Below are 16,764 nucleotides of genomic sequence, written 5' to 3' on the forward strand. Positions count from 1 at the left end.
AGTACCTAATTAGCTTTTGGGAGGAAAGGGTGCTATTGAAATGCTCTTTCAAGTTTTCTGATACCAGCTTGGAGAGACTCCAGTTTGCCTCAAAATAGGATGTGTGCTCATGGAATGTTGGGTCTTTTCTCTCTGTGGAAGGAAGATGGGAGGGGAAGGTGGAGCCTAGTGGTTGTGTGGGTCTGTGGTGGCAGTTCACAGCCCATTCCCATATGCAGGGTGGCCTTTGCTTGCATCACTTGTGAAGTCCGAAGATTGGGGAGTTTACATGTAGAAGCAGCTTATTAGCTCTTGTGGTTGGGGCAGGGTCTGAGCCTCCAGTAGGGAAGGTAAGGAAAGTAATCATTGGTTTCTGTAGATTGAAAGTCTTGAGAATGTGTGTCCCATGATAGAGAATAAGCCCCAAGTTTTCTGGCTGTGGGTAAAAAAAAGTGTGTCATGCTCTATTACTGAAACAGTTTATTCCTTAGTGTCAAGTTTTGAAAGAGAAACCCAGTAAAAAGTATTTTTATTCTCATGTTAAAAAAGTTTTTGTTGGATGATGCATTAACAATACAAAAATATTTTTAACACTACAATAGTCCTTTTCTTTCTCTCAAGACTTCTTGCAACACTATACTAGAATATATGTTCTTTGGATTCTGAGAAGCCAGTGGCTAAACTAGGAACTAAAGGCTTTTGTTGAGGGGTGTACGGGTATAGGAACAGCCCGTTTTCTTTGGAATCAGGCTATGTACAGTGAGGGAAGAGGCAAAAAAAAAAAAACAAGTTAAATTAAAAGTTTTTTCTAAGGCTCAGGGTTGAAGCTTGGCTCAGAAATGGGTTAAAGTAGGCTGTGGTGAAAACCCACTGACTACCACTAGAGGTTCTCTGGACTCTCCTTTGATGGTGATGGTCCTTCCTGCAGGACCATTAGGAAACTGAAGCTGACCTGTTTTGTGCTGGAAGGTAGGCACTGACTGTCACGAGGTTTGCCCTCTCTCTCAACTGCCCAAGAGCTGCCTAGACTGACACGGATAAGTAGGAAATGGAGCTGTGACTGAGGGCTTCTAGGAGTAGGGAGGGATGCACACTAGGTTTTAGGCCGTAATTTCTTTCAGCAGTTGAGTTCACCCAACCCAATGCTTGGGACTTTGGTAATCAGAGCTTATGGTGAGGCTAAGTTTCTCTTGGAAACATTTCCAAGTAATTTGAACTAGAGCCAGATCCGTCTCACTGCCCATACTTGCCTGATAAGGTAGTGTCAGGTTATTCCTGCCGCCTGCGGTGATAGGCCTAGATTTAACTGTTCCATTCCCTCCTCGTCTTGCAAGCTCTTGAGAACATGGCAAGAGGCTTCTTTCTGGTCCAGCTTAGGAATGATTACTCCTTTTCTGTCAAAAGGGCTTCTCCAGGCCCTTTGACATAAGTATTGTCCTCTTGAGCACGTGGTTGTGACCATGCTCAGGTGTTGTTTCATAAACCAGCTCATTAGTCCATGAAGTGTCTGGTATGGGGAGGGTGTGGCAGTGGTGGGGCTGGGGAGGTGGAGGGTAGGGAAAGCAGCTGGGCTCAGTCCCGCACATCTAGGACATCTATAGCAGAAAAGCAGAGGAGGCAGCAGGGGGCATCTGGCCAGCAAGACCTTGGTAAAAGGGATAGATGCAGGTTGCTATAGGCACAAGGGATGCCCTTAATCGATGACACAACACAGATCTCATTCCTGCCACTCGGAGGAGTTGGATTGATGGCCCCAGGTTCAGGCAGAAGTTGTGCAGCCTCGGAAGTCTCCTGGGCCTGGTCCCTGAGAGGGAGGTAACAGGGCCCCTGGCCAGTTTCCATGTGCTTTGGGGCTCTGTCGCTTCCTCTCGGAGGATGGGCCCCTGGAGGCAGCCAGGTGCCCTGTGCATGCTAGGCTGCCTGTCTCTGAGATTCCTCTCGTTGCACCTGTGTACTCTGCAGGGTGCTGGGGAGGGCCTGGGGGAGTCCAGGGGGCTGGGAGGCTGAGAGCGGCCGAGAGCCCTGGTGATGTAGGCGCTGGCTCCGCAGGACTAGCAAGCAGTTCTGTGGGGAGGTGGGGCAGCAGGAGGTATGAGGGCGAGTCCTCGGGGGCTGGGGACCCGGGGCAGCCTACAGCACTGTCATCGGAAGGAACGGGGCTGGGGCAGCGGCCTTCTCCGGGTAAGTACCGAATGCATTTCTTTTTCCTCCTAGGAATAGTGAAGAGAGTTATCTGTAAACAGAGGGTGAATTCATAGTCATACACCACAACCAGAAAATGCTGTCCTTGCACAGGCCTAGCTGACCTCTTGTCCCTTCTCCCCAGGACTTGGGTGATGTGCCTGTGCCTACAAACCTAGCATTGCAGTTCTGCTGGGCCTGGCCCAAACCTGGAACAGGTGTAGTACCCAGCACAGCCACAGGGTGGCACAGGAACCTCCTGTGGGGCTGGGCCTTCTGTTTCCCCGGGGAAAATTATCTCCTAGTTCCGGCCTTGGAGCCTCTGCTTCACATGTTTGTGGGGCTCAGATCTGCATTAAGGCAAAGGGCTACACTGCTTGTGGATTCTTGGGTGGTGCTCAGACAGAATACCACAAATACGCTCCCAGTGTGTGTACATACATACACATCTGTACTACCCGAATTCCTCTTTGCCCTTGGAGAGGGAGCATGGTGGGCACTCTGAGGGACTGGACAGTACTCTTTAGAGTCTGTGAATGTAATGCCTGGAGTAGGTTCAGCCCTACCAGACCTGGCCTCAACTTCAACCAGGCAAACTTCAGTCACTTGGTGTAAGGATGTATACCTTCTTTCACATACACATTTCTCTACTGTATGGGGAAACACATGGGTTTAGTGCTACAGAGCCTAAGTAAGACCCTTTTGCTAGGACAGCCCAGGGATTCCCCCCCTTTCTTTCTCCCTACCTCTACAGTCCCCTCATTTCCAGTACAAGGTGAAGTACATGACCATCCAGGTTGTTCTCTACTACAGTCACCTTGGTGTGGTGGGTGTTTGTGTTTTCCCCAAGTTTTTTAGATTTAAGGGTTCAGGAATCCTAACTTGAAGAAGTGAGGGAACTGGTAGACCACGGTGAGTTCTAGGCCTCGTAGCCAGGGGCTCAGGCCACTGATTGGGGTACATGAGATTGGCCTGCTGAGGATCTGCTAACCCTAGTCAGCATTAGGCCATCATTAACCGAGGACCCTGGGCAACAGGCACCAAAACTACCTTCTTGAATCTGCCTGCCTTTTCTAGAACATTCTTTCTTCACCTCATTCTTAGGAGACATGGGTTCCCCAATCTGTGGGTATGCTTTGGGACTGGGGGACCAAAGGAGGGCTACAGGCCCAGCAGAACAAGTGCAGAGTCAGGGAAGCAGCTTAAAGCAAAGGGAGGATGGTGGTGGGGACAAACCCACCTGCACGGACCACACCAATCCGTCTGCTGGTTGAGGCCAAAGCGAGCACGGCATTTCTTAGGCGAGCCAGGGTCTGCTCACAGCCATGCCAGAGGGGCAGAGCAGGGCAGAGGGCGAGCAGGCAGGCAGCAGGGCAGAGCAGGGCCCAGAAAGAAGAGGTAACATCAGTGTCAGCCAGTCACAGATACCCCATAGGCCCCATAGGCAGAGGGCCTCTCCATGGCACAGCCAGCCCCCATGGGAGCCCCAGGACCCAGAGCCAGGTTATCAGGAAAGGTGGGCAGCACCTAGCTAGGCAGGAGAGGCAGTGGGAAGAACAGTGGAGGGAGGGAGGGGAATCCTATCAGGTTAGCTCCTCTTTCTGGTTGCAGCATGGGAGCTATGGGAGAGGGGCCCCGGGGAGGCCCTGAGGGCTGCCCACCCCACACATCTCCCTGCCCACTTTATCCAGTTTTTCTTCCTTTTTGCCAGTGCCTACTCTGCCTAACCCCACTCCACACCCACACTCCCACCCCCGCAAGGTGTTTAAGCTGTAGCTTAAACCAGGTGGACAGTTAAGTGCATACCTCAGAAAAAGGGCTGAGGATTCTACCCTGCCTCAGTCCTAGCCTTGTGCTTCCCTGTGTGGGGGCAGCATAGCATGAGACAGTCATGGATGTGGAGTCTGAATTCGACTATCAGACTTGGGGGCATGAATTCACCCATGGGAAGGAGACTTGAAGTAGTGTGTGGCTTCCTTGAGTCCTCCAACCAGAGCACTCTGCACTGTCAAAATAAATGGATTGTGTAGGGGGCCTGGTGACCGAGTAACAGCCAGGCACCAGGCAGCGGGACTTCTGGTCTAAGCAGGGCTACACCTCCACCCCCACAGCCTGCGTGCAGGTCACAGCAGAACAACAGGCTCAGTTTCTGTGGCAGAGGCTAGCTGGGAGCAGGGCTTGCAAAGGTGGGAAGCTGCAGTAGGGCAATACACCAATGTTACACTGTTAGAGGGACTTCCTATAGTTGTTCCTCACATGTGGGATCAGACTTGTGAGGAGTGGGCCTTGTTTCCAGAGGGCCTAAAGGTCTGTGGCTGAATGTTCTGCCCCTCCCTCTGGGCCAGGGCAGCTGCTCATGGATTGCACACTTGGAGAGCAGTCTCCACTGCTGAGAGGAGGCCTCACCTGTGTTGGATTCCTGGTGCTTTTCCCGAGACCGCCTTTTCTTCTTCCCCTGCAGGGAACAGAGAGACGGATTCTGCTCAGATCTGGGAGGTGGTCCTTTGAGGACTCCAATGAGTGAGTGGTTGGGAAACCTGCAGCCCAACCTGGCTGTTGCTGAAATTCTTGGGTACAGAGTTCCCTCCTCCCGAGGTGGCCTGGCATCTCTCGGTGGCAGTTTTTGCCAGGGTACCAAGGTACAGAGGATGGCATAGAGGCTCCTCCTCCCTTTCCCATGCTAGTCTCTCTTCTCAATGGAGGAGACAACTTACAAGGAAGGCCCCTTCCTCTCCATTTGCCTATATGGCCAAACACCAGACAAGAGTCCAGTGGGGAGAGTACATCCCAGGGGAAAAGAGGACATGGGCCTACCTTCAGGGGCAGCTTCCCTTGCTTGGCTCTCTTCAGACTAGCCACATGAGGCCTTGGGCCCTTCACTCCACCACCTGCCCTCCTTAACTCTGCCTTTAGGAAAGTGGTCTAGGGCATGGCATCTTGAAGGTTCCCCTCCCCGTCCCTCACTGGCCACTCACATAATTGTCCCGCGCTGACCAGCCTGGGTACAGCTGCATGTGCAGCTGCCTCTCCTTTCGGGCCAGCTCATAATACTTGGCTTGCTCTTCCCGAGACAGTGCATGCCACTGCAGTGGGGAAGAAGGGGTAGATGGAGTATATCAAGGCGTCAGTCAAGGGCCACCACTACCAGCCCACCTGCCTGTGGCCTCACCCTTCGACCCAAGATCTGGTTGATGGCAGCACTCTCCTTGAGTGTGCACTCTGCAATGACCTTGGCTCTCATCTCCTTCATGTACAGCATGAAGGCGTTGAGGGGCTTCTTGATGGTTGGCTTCTTGGCCTCCTTTTCCACCTTGGATTCTGCCTGTGTCTTCCTAAGGAGCACAAGTCCAGATCACTCAGGAGCCCCCCAGTGTCCACCTAATGCTGCTGCCTTTTTCTAGTTTGTGTCCAGTGTGTGTGTAAGTGCATGGAAACTAGGGTTTTGTAAGTGGTATCTTTTTCAGCTGCTCCAAAATGGAAGATCAGAACTATGTAACTCTTCTTACAGGAATGCTGCAGCTAAGAGAAACATGTTTAAGGACTTCTCAGCCCCTCCCCTGTTGGCTCAAACCAAATCTTTGTTCCCCACCTTACCCACTCCCTCCTGCTTCTAAGGAGTGTACGACGCTTGCTATTGGGGTTGTTACGACGCTTGCTATTGGGGTTGTGAGTTCACGCCCCACACTGGGTGAAGAGATTACTTAAATAAATAAACTTTAAAAAACAAAACATTGGTCTTTTAGTGGCAAGAACCACAAGATGGCTTGACCAGAGACCGCCCCTGACAGCCCCTAGAGCTTCTAGGCAGCAGGTGTAGAATCTGGTGGGAAGAATGTGTCTCTGACTGATGAATGGATGGGCTCCTGAGTCTGCTCACTTGTTCCCCTCCCTCCACACTGGGCATCTTCTCACTCACAGGCTCCGGTCATACGGCTGCAGTTCCTGCTTCCCTGAGGGAGGTACGATGGCCGGGTGGGGGATGGCTGCAGGGTGACCAGGTACACCAGAGCCCAGCATCAGGGATGGGTGGGTGAACCTAAAGGCAGAAGGAGAGTTAACACCGAGGCAGGAACGTATGGGCCAGACCTTGGACATCTGGAGACCCCTGTACAGTATGCAAAGATGGGGACACACCCCACCCCCACTGGCTTGCCCACAGGTACACAGATACATACAAACACCTGCTCCCAACAGGTCACACAGACACACTGCACAGATCTGCATGTATGTCATTCAGGGAGCTATGAAGTCCGTCCTGAATAGCTTTGGAATCCGTCCCCTTACCTTACACTGTCACCAGTTCAGCCTCCTGAGCCTGTGACTGCCATGGGAGTCCCCTTCCTCTCCTGCTTGAACCCTCCAGGCCTCTCTTCACACAACACTCAGAGGGACTTTTAAAAACATCTGAGTGCTCTTGGCCACCCCTGCTGAAATTCCCCCATAGCCCACAGAATAAAACCCAGGATCCTCCATAGGACCTGCCCCACTCTGCATGAACACCCCTGCTGACAAAATCTGCTCCCATCTTTTTCCCACTTTTTTCTTTTCTTTTTTTTTTTTTTTTAAGATTTATTTATTTGACAGAGAGAGAGACATCACAAGTAGGCAGAGAGGCAGGCAGAGACAGAGGGAAGCAGGCTCCATGCTGAGCAGAGAGCCCATTGTGGGACTCGATCCCAGGACCCTGGGATCATGACCTGAGCCGAAGGCAGAGGCTTAACCCACTGAGCCACCCAGGTGCCCATTTTCCCCACTTCTTCATGACTTTACAGCCCTCGCCATCTCCAACCAGTTCTGTTTCCCTTGGCTGCTTTACTCAGGACATGTGACTCTTGAGGAAGCTCTCCCTGTCCACACCCCTGCCCTGGCTGGGGTCTGATTAGGATTATTTCATCACCCAGAAAGCCCATTTGACTATTAGTGCTCTGTCCATACCTCCCACCCTGGGCTGTCAACTCCAGTAGAGCAGGATATGTCTGCTGAGTTACTTGTTCCATCCCTGGCTTGCGTCGGTCACTGAAGGAGTGAGTGCAATGAAGGGACTCATACATACACCACACCTGTCACTTTGATTTTCTGCTCCTCTGTGGAAACCATAGTGCCCTTGCTCCTTTCTCTGAGCAGGGAGCCCCTAAGGGTCCAAGATTGGAGATACATGGAAAAGGTGGTGCCTCAGCTTGGGCAGAGCTCACAGAATGCCCAGCAAAGTGTGCCTGACCCGCCCTCCAGCAAAGGGCACAGGAGAGGTGAGTGCACACACACTGTACTTGGGCGGACTCAGGCATGCACAGAGGCAGGAGTACAAGCACACGTGGGCAGGCACTCTCCCTGGCTGCTCGAGGGCACTTGGCTGCATGGTATGACCTGGGCTTAGGCCTCTCGCTCTCCCACTGGCTTCATTTTCAGGCACAGAGCAGCAGGGGCTGCAGAATGACAGACGGACGGATGGACAGACAACTAGCACAGGGCAAGCACGGGCCTGGGCATGGCCTCATGTGGGCACTGAAGCCTGGGCAACAGGAAGCAGGAGCCTGGCTGCAGGGTGTGGGACTCACCTGGGGTAGGGGGCGCCAGGGGCTGCAGTGGGGGCAGGGAAGTGCTGTCTATATCCGCAGGAAGGGGACAAGGGGTAGAGAGGAGGACTGGGCCTGTGGTTGGGAGAGACAGCTGTTAGCAGTCCGGCTACTGGCCAGATGTGGGGACAGACTTCCCCACAGTGCTTGGGCCTGACCCATGGTGGGCAGGGAATCGGTCTCTGCCAGGACTCTTCCAGTGTATGTACTGGGCATCTGCCACCAGAGGGCAACCTGTGCTGCTCCTGTTCTCTACACACTTCCACTGGCGCCTAAGGGGCAGAAATGACAGCTTTCTCCCACGATCCAGCTCAGGAGCTGTGCCTCCACCCCCGCCCCCCAGCTCACCTCTAGCCTTATTTCCTGGTCAATACAGGGCTGACATCTGCCTTACGGCTTCTGCATCCACTGTTAAAATGACTGGATTATTTTGCTCCCCTTTGGATTCCTGGTCTCCCATCAGGCCTTGCTTGGCTATGTGACCTTCTCTCCTGAAAGCCCTTGAAATGCTGAGCTGGATGAGGCACCGCTCTGGGCTCTTACAGCCCCTAGTGAAAGCACTGCTAACACTGCCCTATAATTGTTGGGGGTCTGGCCTGGGTAGTGCACTAGGGCGATCAGGTGCTGAGAGGGCAGGGGCCTGAGGTCGGCCAGCCCTGCCTGGCCAACTTCATAGGTATTCATAGGTGGAGTCCTGATTGGTATTCAGAGTGGAGCACTGTCCGAGGAGAATCTGGAAACGGAGTGAGAGCTGAACATGGGTAAAGAGCACATGGAAGAGGGCAGGCAGGTGTCAGGTTGGGCCTCCGGCCTTCCCTTCCTTCCTGGGCAACCATGCTTTCCTGCTGTTGGGTAGGACTGCCCCAGCCCAGAGAGGCTGCAGACCTGTCCGCTTCACACTGGTTCATAAGCAAAGGGCCAACCAGCCTGCTGAGACTCCGCTCCAGCTGAAGATGGACCCTTTGGCCCACAGTTGGGCCTGCTGACTTAAGGTTCAGGCTGGCTTTTGCTGGCCCAGCCTTTACAGACTCTTAAGGCTCTCTAAGCCCCTGGTGAGGGGCTTGGGCTCAAGAAGGCACCAGAGGAGACACAGAGAACTCTGCTCTTCAGGGAGCTCAGCCAAGAGACCAGCTGGCAGGAGGTACTGAGGTAAGTAGAATGTATCTCTTTGCCTACCACGTGGCTGAAAGGTAAAAGCCTGTCTCATGGCCATTCATATTGTCATTGTCCCCTCCCTGCTCAGGCAGGTCTCCCTTTTCTTCCTTACCTATTCTTACAACCCTGGGCAGCTCGGTGTCCCCCACCCCACCCCACTCAAGGCAGAGTTCAAAGTGTGGCATGACCAAGACCAGAAGCCAAGTGGAGTGCACTGGGCCATCTGGGAAATGGACAGAACTTCTGGCCAGCCCTTGGTACCAACACAGAGCTGGCAGCAGAGTGCTGGCAGAACAGGATGGAGGGAGGTGGTAAATGACAGGGCAAGTATGGGTCTCACCAGCGCAATGTGCCCTCTTCCCACCAGGCCCACACTCACCAGCTCACAGTGTGGGGGAGTTGTCCCATGCTGCCTGAGGTCAAAGAGTAGAAGCCAGAGAGGTCGGGGGTCTGTAGAGGCCTGTGAACTCCTACAGTGGAGAGGGGCCAAGTGAGTGATCTAGCCTGACCTGGAAGCTACTTCTGCTAGTTACTGCATCCTAGAGCCACCGGTGGGGCCTCTAAGATCTACCTCCATTTGCTACAGGACTAGACATACTGGTTTGTTCAGGACTATGCCAGTGTGATGACAGTGCTCCGTTTACAGGGCAGAGAGACGGGTGACTACCCTTAAGGACACTGGCTGGCCAGGGGAAGAGGTGGAGTCCTTTAGGAGTGGGAAGGCCAGGCCTCACCGTGCCCCGGTCCACTGCTGGTCTTCACTGGGGCCTCTCCACTGGGGACTCTGGTCTGGCTTTGTGTGCAGGAGGCAGGCCCCCTGGCCTGGGCAGCCTGGGATCCACCCACCCCCTCTGCCTCCCCAGGGTTGAGTCAGCATGTTTCCCACAGCCGACAATGGCTGATTTCAGAATGACTTTCCCTGAGGCTGAGGTGAATCAGCCATCACAACCACCACTTTCCATTTTCTCACTGGGGGGAAGGAAGGATTCAAGTTTTACTGTCCTGAGCTTTACACAAATGCCTGCTCCCACATCCTGGCATTGGGAGGCCACTCGGGATTAGGCTCCTCCCTGTTTGACCTGGCACCACCTGCCCTCAGGCTCCCCATACATCTTTCTCGGGTTTTCTTTGGGCTTTGAGTTTGTTCAGTTCCAGGTCGTCCAGTTGTAAACAGGGCCTAGCCCCTGGACTCTGAAGCTGAGGACTTGGCCTCAGGCTCAGGGGTTGTCAGGTCCTTCCCCTTCCCAGATCCGTACCTTGTTTCTGGCTGATGTCGGCTGGTGCAGGTGTAGGGTGTGGACTGCTGAAATGTTCATAGAGAGGAGAGAGTTGTGGGACGCTGTGGGCTGGTTGACTGGCCTTGTTGTGCTGAAAAACGAGGGGGGGTGCGATGTGAATGTGGGGAGACCCAAAGGAGGAAGGCCCAGGGCTGGGGGCATACTTATAGACAGAGCCTCTCTTAGCTGTGCGGGTAGCCCAAATGTCAAAGGAAAGTGGGGGTGGTTAAAACCACAGGCCTCAAGGAGGGGGCACCACTCAAGCCGTGCTATGTCCAGTGGCCCTGCCTACGGCCCCCAGGCTTTGCTCAAGCAGCCCTCCTACCTAGAGAGACTCTTGTTTTCTGCACACTCAGTTCCAGGAGGCACATCTCCCCTGTCCAGGAAATTCTTTCTCCCTCTGGGTCTGAGGCAGTCCTCCCCCATCCCCCAACTACTCCTTCCTCCCCCAGTTTCTCTGAGGCCCTGTGGCTTGTCTGGGGGCTGCTCATGGCCTCCAGCCCGACATCAGGTAATGGTCTCAAGACCTGGCTTACCCCAGGACAGCCAGGAGTTTTCTTTCTTCCTCCTCCAGCCCCCAGACTCAGGGTTCTGAGTCTGACCCACTATTCCACCTCAGGCTTAACAGGATTTGTGCGCACAAGAAAGGCTCTCATCAGCCCTTTAACTCAGAGCAGGTGGGCTAGGTAGAGCCAAGGCTCCCTCCAGGGCCATCCCACCCAGCCCCCACACTTCCTGTTTCCTCAGCAACACAGGACTCTTACTTTTCACACTAATCACATGGATCTGTCATGAGATGACTCACACTGGGAAGGGGGCTCCCCATGCGAACACAGCCACAGGGAGGCGCAGCTCTGCATCTCCCCAGCGCACACCTGCACAAGCCAGGATCCTGGAAACATCATCTAACACTGAGGCTCAGCTTCCACTTGGAAAGTTCACCTGTGGGGATTCTGCTGGCTAGGAGCACAGATAAGTGACTTTTGACTCATGGCACAGAAGAAACACAGGGACATCTTGGAGCAGGAGAGTAGTGAGAGGTTGTGGCCTGGGCTCCTTCCCACCTTGTGGGTGCAATTTCCCACTGGGTGAATTCAGCCAGACTCGCCAACACTTCTGGGCTTCAGTTTCTTCTCTTGTGCAATGGATATTCATGGTCCCTTCATCACCAGGTCTGGGGAAGCTTAGGGGAGCTCATGGAGAGGAGGCCTGGCACAGGTCCCCCCCGCCCCCCAGATTAGCTGTTGGCGTCCAGGGTGAGGTGAGAGGGGAGGCCAAGTATGAGCTGCACCCTAGCCAAGATGTGAGGCTTCCAGGTAGACATAAGGTTCACCCACTGGCAGCAGCCCTGGCTGCCCTCTCCCCCACACTCCTGCCTCCAGGGGAGCTTGAAGCTGGGCTCCCAGCTCGGGGCTCGGGGAAGGTGCTGACACACCCACCTCTTTGGTCCCCTGCTCGTTCATCTGCCCACCGGGAAAAGCCTCACATTCCAGGACTCATCAGCCTGCCTTCTGTCCTCAGGCACATGGGTTGATGTCCCAATAGCGGTGGCACCACAGCCCCAAGGGAGCACCTCTAACTAGAGCCCTCTCTTGGTTTCCTGGGGCAGATCCGGGAGGGTCTCCACTGTGAACCTGAGGAGGAGCTGCCTGGCCTGTTCAGATCCTGCTTCTAATGTGTGTGGCCTGCAAGGACTGACCACAGTATCTGAGCATCAGTTTCCTTAGCAAATGGAGAGAATCACAGGGTTGTTGTGAGGGTAAAGCCACATAGTACCCAAGAGCTCAATTCCTCAGGTGCTGTGTCACAAGGAAGGAACATGCAGGAAGCCCCTCACATGCACAAAGGAAATGCTCCTCACTGTCCTTCGCTGGCCCTGCGGTGCTGACCTCTCTGGGCCAGTTTTGGTCTGAATTTGCCAGGGGGGATTTGCCTGTGGATGGAAGACTCATCTGACAGCCCACCGGTAACCTCAGCCCTGGAGGCCGAGGACTGGGCCGTGGTGTCTCCAGGCCTTGGGTGCGGTGACTTTTCCGTTGCTGCTTTCCGTTCCAGCTTTCTGAGCAAGCTGGGAGGCTCATGCCACACTCAGGCTTTCTTTATCTGCAGCACTGATCCCAGACACAACTGGGACAGAGCGTGCATGTAGGAATGAAGCGGAGAATGTAGGCCCCTCAGGCTTGCTGGCAAGGGCTGGCAAGAGAGAGGAAGTGGGCTGGGGCAGCTATGGGCTGTGAGGACACCTGTGGAATCCTTCCTGTACGAAGTGCCCGCCACATGCCAGGCATTGTGCCAAGCTCTCCACAGGCCCAACCACATTCCCACCAGGGGACCGACGGGCTGCCATTTCTTCTGGCTCTAAGTCCTCCCTGAGCCACCAGCTTAGGTCTCTCTTGCTTTTGCGGCAAAGCGCAGCAGAAGTCCTCCCCATCCTCGGCTCCTATTCTTAATTCTCGGGCTCCCTTTCAGCCTAGCCATCCCTTGGCACCATCACTTCACCAGACAGCTTCTGTCAAGGTCCCCAGCATCTCCCACACTGCTGAACTCAGTGCTCAGCCTTCCTTTTACCTGACCTCTCAGCAGAACTGAACACAACTCATTTCTCCCTCCTCGAAAGTTTCTTCGCTTGGCTTCCAGAATGCCACACTCATCTGATTTCCCTCCAAACTCATAGGCTGCTTCTCTGTCGGCCTACTTTTTGGCTACTCCTCTTCCTGACCTAACCCAAGATGGGCCCTTGGCTTTCCATTTCCCCCTCATTCCCAGAGTGCTCTCATCCAGGGTCACAGCTTTCCATGTCTTCATCTGATGACTGACATTCCGATCTCAGCCCCTGCTTCCTCTGGGAAACTCCACTCCCCAAATGCCTACTCACCACATCTACCTGGAAATCTGAAATGCTGCCCAAACTCAGTATGTCCAAAGCAGAGCCTCTGGTTTTCTTCCCAAAATGCTGTTCTCCCTCTTCATCAGTTAATGGCAACTCCCTACTTCCAGTTGCTCAGATACCTTGGAGTATATCCTTGACTCTCTCACATCCCATCTCCAATCTGTCAGGCCATACAACTGGTCTACTTCAAAATAATCTAGAGTGTGCTTCTTCCTCCTCGCTTCTCACCTGGATGACTCCAGTGGCCGCCTGTCCCCCCAACCAATCCTCCATCCAGCAACCATGTAAATCAGATCACAGCACTCCTGTGCCTAGAGCTGCCAATGCACTTAAACATACAAAGCACTGCAGGTGCCCACTCCCTCCCTCTCTTCCCTGCTCACACCCAGCACTTCCATGTGCGCTTCAGCCTCCAGCCTCCTCCTCCAGTTGGTCCAGTGATCACTTTCGGGTGTGCCACAAGGTAAAGTGGGCTAGGGAGCCTAGCTCGAAGGCTCTCTGACGTTTATATTAACCTCCTCATTACAGGATCCTAGGGCCAGTTTGCTCCTTGAATAACGACAATGATAAAATCAGTCTCGATTACCTTACTGATCACAGATGCAAAAATTCTGCCTTCAAATTTGGGGGAGCAGTGACTGAGGGAGGGCCTGGGAAGCTTCCTAGAAGCCTCTGGGGCCTTTTTATCCTAATAGGTCCCCAAGACAGTGGTAGCCAGACATCATCAGCCCTTACCAGGCCTTATGACAGACAGGGCCACAGCTTCAGGGCCCATTCTCTTAAGAACCTGGGATTCTGGTGGAAGGCATTCCACCATTCGCCACCGAAGGGCACAAACGCCTGGAACCCTGGCCCAGTAGGTGGAACGAACACCCTCCACAGGTCCTTCTGGCCTGGGGGCTCTTGAATGTAAGCTCCTGCTTCAGAGAAGGCCTTGCCATCTAGGCCCAGACTCTGGCTCTTGGGCCCCCTGGAACTGTTAAGCTTGGCTGGTAGAGTGGGACCCATGGAAGGAAGACCCCAGAGTCTGGGGTCCAAGGTGCCAGCTTCAGGAAAACAGTCTCAGAGTCCCACTCTCCCAGGAAGGGGGTAGGGTGGATTTGCTCCAAGGGAGGAAGAGGGTGGCCCCACCCCCATCTCTGGGGAGGGCTAGCTTTGGCCAGGAAACCACAGAGAGGCGTCTCACCTGATGGAGGACCAGAGCTAGCTGACCTAGGCCAAGCTGGCTAAGGCCCAAGGTGCAGCACAGCCAGGCCTAGGAAACCCCCGAATCCAGCTCAGCCTATAGCCTGTGGCCTGGGATGCATGTGTGGAACAGGTATTGAGTGGGGGGTGGAAGGTAGGAGGCATTGCCCAATGGTCAGAGGGCTCATCACCACCCTTCACTGGGAACTGGGGAAAGCCTCTAATTAAAAAGGAGTCTGCAGCCAAACCACAGGGGGGCAGGGGTGGGGCAAAGAGCCTGCTATCCGCTGGAGGCCGTGGGATGGTCAGGGCTTTAGAGCAGGGCACTGAGGGCCTGGCCAGTCCTTCCCACGTTGATGCAGGCTGCCCCTCCGCCTCACTCCCCAACCCCCTCATGTCTGTGCTGGTAGCCAGGGGGAACCATCTGGCGTAGGGCCCAGTGCCCCATACCCCCCTCAGCCAGTGGAACGTCCCGCTCCATGGCCTCAGCACAAGGCTGTCCCAGGGCCAGGCCGCCCAGACAAGGTGGGGTTGCCTGGGGCCTGGGATGTGTATGGGGAGCCCTATGACTGGAGCTGCCCCCTCTCCTCCCTCTGATACTGACTGCCCAACCTCCACAAGAAGGGGGCAGGCCTGGGTGGACTCTCCCCACCAGACCCTGAGTGTATGGGACAGCACAAGCTCACCTCTCTCACCTGCGGGCAGAGTGCCAAGCACGGAGTGGCCCCGTCAGTATTGCCCTTCACAGCGTGGTACAGTGCCTACATAAAAGACTCAACAGCAGCCTGGACTCCTTGTTCAGGACTTTGCCTCTGCCAGCACACCCCACCGCATACTCTCTCACACGCACATGCACACACACACGCACGATAGGTCCAGGACTCGGAGACCCTGGGGCTGGGAGGCCGGGTCTGCCACAGCCTGAGCAGAAGCCATCCTTCCTGCTGGCGTGTGGCTTTTCCTGCTCGGCACCCTTCCGACTCAAAATCCAGTGTCCCAAAGGTGGTCATCATCTCTGGAACACGTTCATTAGCCCATGACTGGAAACTCCTCACTGTGCTGCCTCAGCATCGCTCCTCTTGTTGAGGAGCCTGGAGCTGGGAGGGGGGTCCAAAGGCAGGGTGGGACAGGAGGTGGTAGAAATAAGGGACCCCGGGACAGGTCTCCTCTGCTCTGAGGTTGATCTGGGGCCTGGCTGGGCTGCCCTCCCTCCCCCCCTCACCCCCCTACTTCCTGCAGGCTCAGGTGAAAAATAAACACAGTCGGCATTTTCCCTGCAGACCGCAGCGGTCTGCTTACAGGCCGCGTGCACCCTGAGAGCCCTTGCCACCGCCAGCAGAGAAAACTCCCTCGCCTCTGACGGTTGACTCTGAAAACCCCCAAACGCTTGAGCCCCACAACACTTTCCCAGCGAAGAAAGTTGCCGCTTCCTCTGGCCTCACACGTGGGGGTGGGGAGTGCGTGAGGCCTGACCAGGCCTCCCAAGCAGGCCTCCCAAGCTGGCCTCCCTGTGGCACGGACTGTGCCAGGACACATGCCCCCCACCCCCTACCCACAGATTCTCCGTTGATCACTACCAGCAAACATGGTCAGTCAGCACATATCACTGAGCGCCTGGGTGCCAGGCCAAACAGATGTTTTGGGCTGAGGGAAAAGCATTTCCTAACGGTAAGTGGGCAGCTACCATGTGGCAGGCGGAGTTCTGAGAGCCCTCCAGAGTGTAACTCCTAATACGCTCAACGGGCATAAATATTCTCTTCATCTGACAGAAGAAGAAACTGAGGCACGCTGAGGCTGTACAGCTTGCCTGAGATCCCACAGTAAGTGGCAGAGCTCTGGTGCTGCACACCGTACAACAGAGGCCTATAGGGACAGACCCAGGGGTGCAGGGTAGGGGGCCCCAGCCCACCCGGCTCCCTTCTCCTGGCTGCCTGCTCAGTTATCTGAGCCACTGCTTCCTTGACTCTCAAAATGCATCGGCGGGTTCTAGGGCCCCTGGAATTACAGTTCAGACCATACCACCTGCCTGCCTGCCTACCTGCCAGGGCTGCTGGCACCATGAGCCCCTCTGATGGCGGGAGCTGGACCTGCCAAAGGCCTCACTGCATGGTACCCCCACTCATCCTGGCACAGCCACGCAGGCCTGCCCCTCTCCTGCCAGGTACCTAGCTCTTCTCTGCCTTGGTGCCTTCACCCACCCCCTCCTCTGTCCTCTCGTAATTTTCCATGCTTCCTCCTGCTCTCTACATGCGTTGCTCCTCATTCTGACCTCAGTCTAAGGGTCCCTTCCTTTGAAAGGACTGTGACCTGGCTGGGGTCCCCCAAGGTAGCGGGCAGAACTGGCTTGTTAGTCATCTCCGCCTGTCTGGGTTCTGGACTTGGCACAAGTCTGAACAATAGGCCTCCAGAATCCCTGGTGCCCCAGAACCTCTGCCCACCCCACCCCCCTCATCTGCAGGGAGAACACTTCAACCCCCTTCTTCCCTATGCTCCCAGTGCTGGAGATGGAGAGACACCTGTGGGG

At 54.9% G+C, this 16,764-nt stretch overlaps 1 protein-coding gene across 11 annotated transcripts in view; it reads right to left on the bottom strand.

The window, feature by feature from the left end:
* Window positions 1-1,650: 1,650 nt before the first annotated feature.
* Window positions 1,651-16,764, bottom strand: part of TCF7 (transcription factor 7) — a 31,561-nt gene continuing 16,447 nt past the window's right edge. Inside the window, exons 4-12 of one of the 11 annotated variants that reach the window (XM_044227562.1) lie at window positions 10,145-10,256; window positions 9,268-9,358; window positions 7,716-7,808; window positions 6,077-6,196; window positions 5,330-5,492; window positions 5,136-5,243; window positions 4,567-4,615; window positions 3,401-3,473; window positions 1,651-2,189 (exon numbers count right to left, since the gene is read on the bottom strand). In XM_044227562.1, the coding sequence (XP_044083497.1) occupies window positions 1,739-2,189; window positions 3,401-3,473; window positions 4,567-4,615; window positions 5,136-5,243; window positions 5,330-5,492; window positions 6,077-6,196; window positions 7,716-7,808; window positions 9,268-9,358; window positions 10,145-10,256 (1,260 nt within the window). In that variant the 3' untranslated portion in view covers window positions 1,651-1,738. Of the gene's footprint in view, window positions 2,213-3,321; window positions 3,474-4,566; window positions 4,616-5,135; window positions 5,244-5,329; window positions 5,493-6,076; window positions 6,197-7,715; window positions 7,809-9,267; window positions 9,359-10,144; window positions 10,257-16,764 lie in introns of those variants that run through there. The other 10 variants (XM_044227593.1, XM_044227610.1, XM_044227586.1 and 7 more) reach the window with 10 other exon arrangements.

Source organism: Neovison vison, chromosome 1 (genome assembly GCF_020171115.1).
Source record: "Neovison vison isolate M4711 chromosome 1, ASM_NN_V1, whole genome shotgun sequence".
In the NCBI taxonomy this organism is placed as follows: Eukaryota; Metazoa; Chordata; class Mammalia; order Carnivora; family Mustelidae; genus Neogale; species Neogale vison.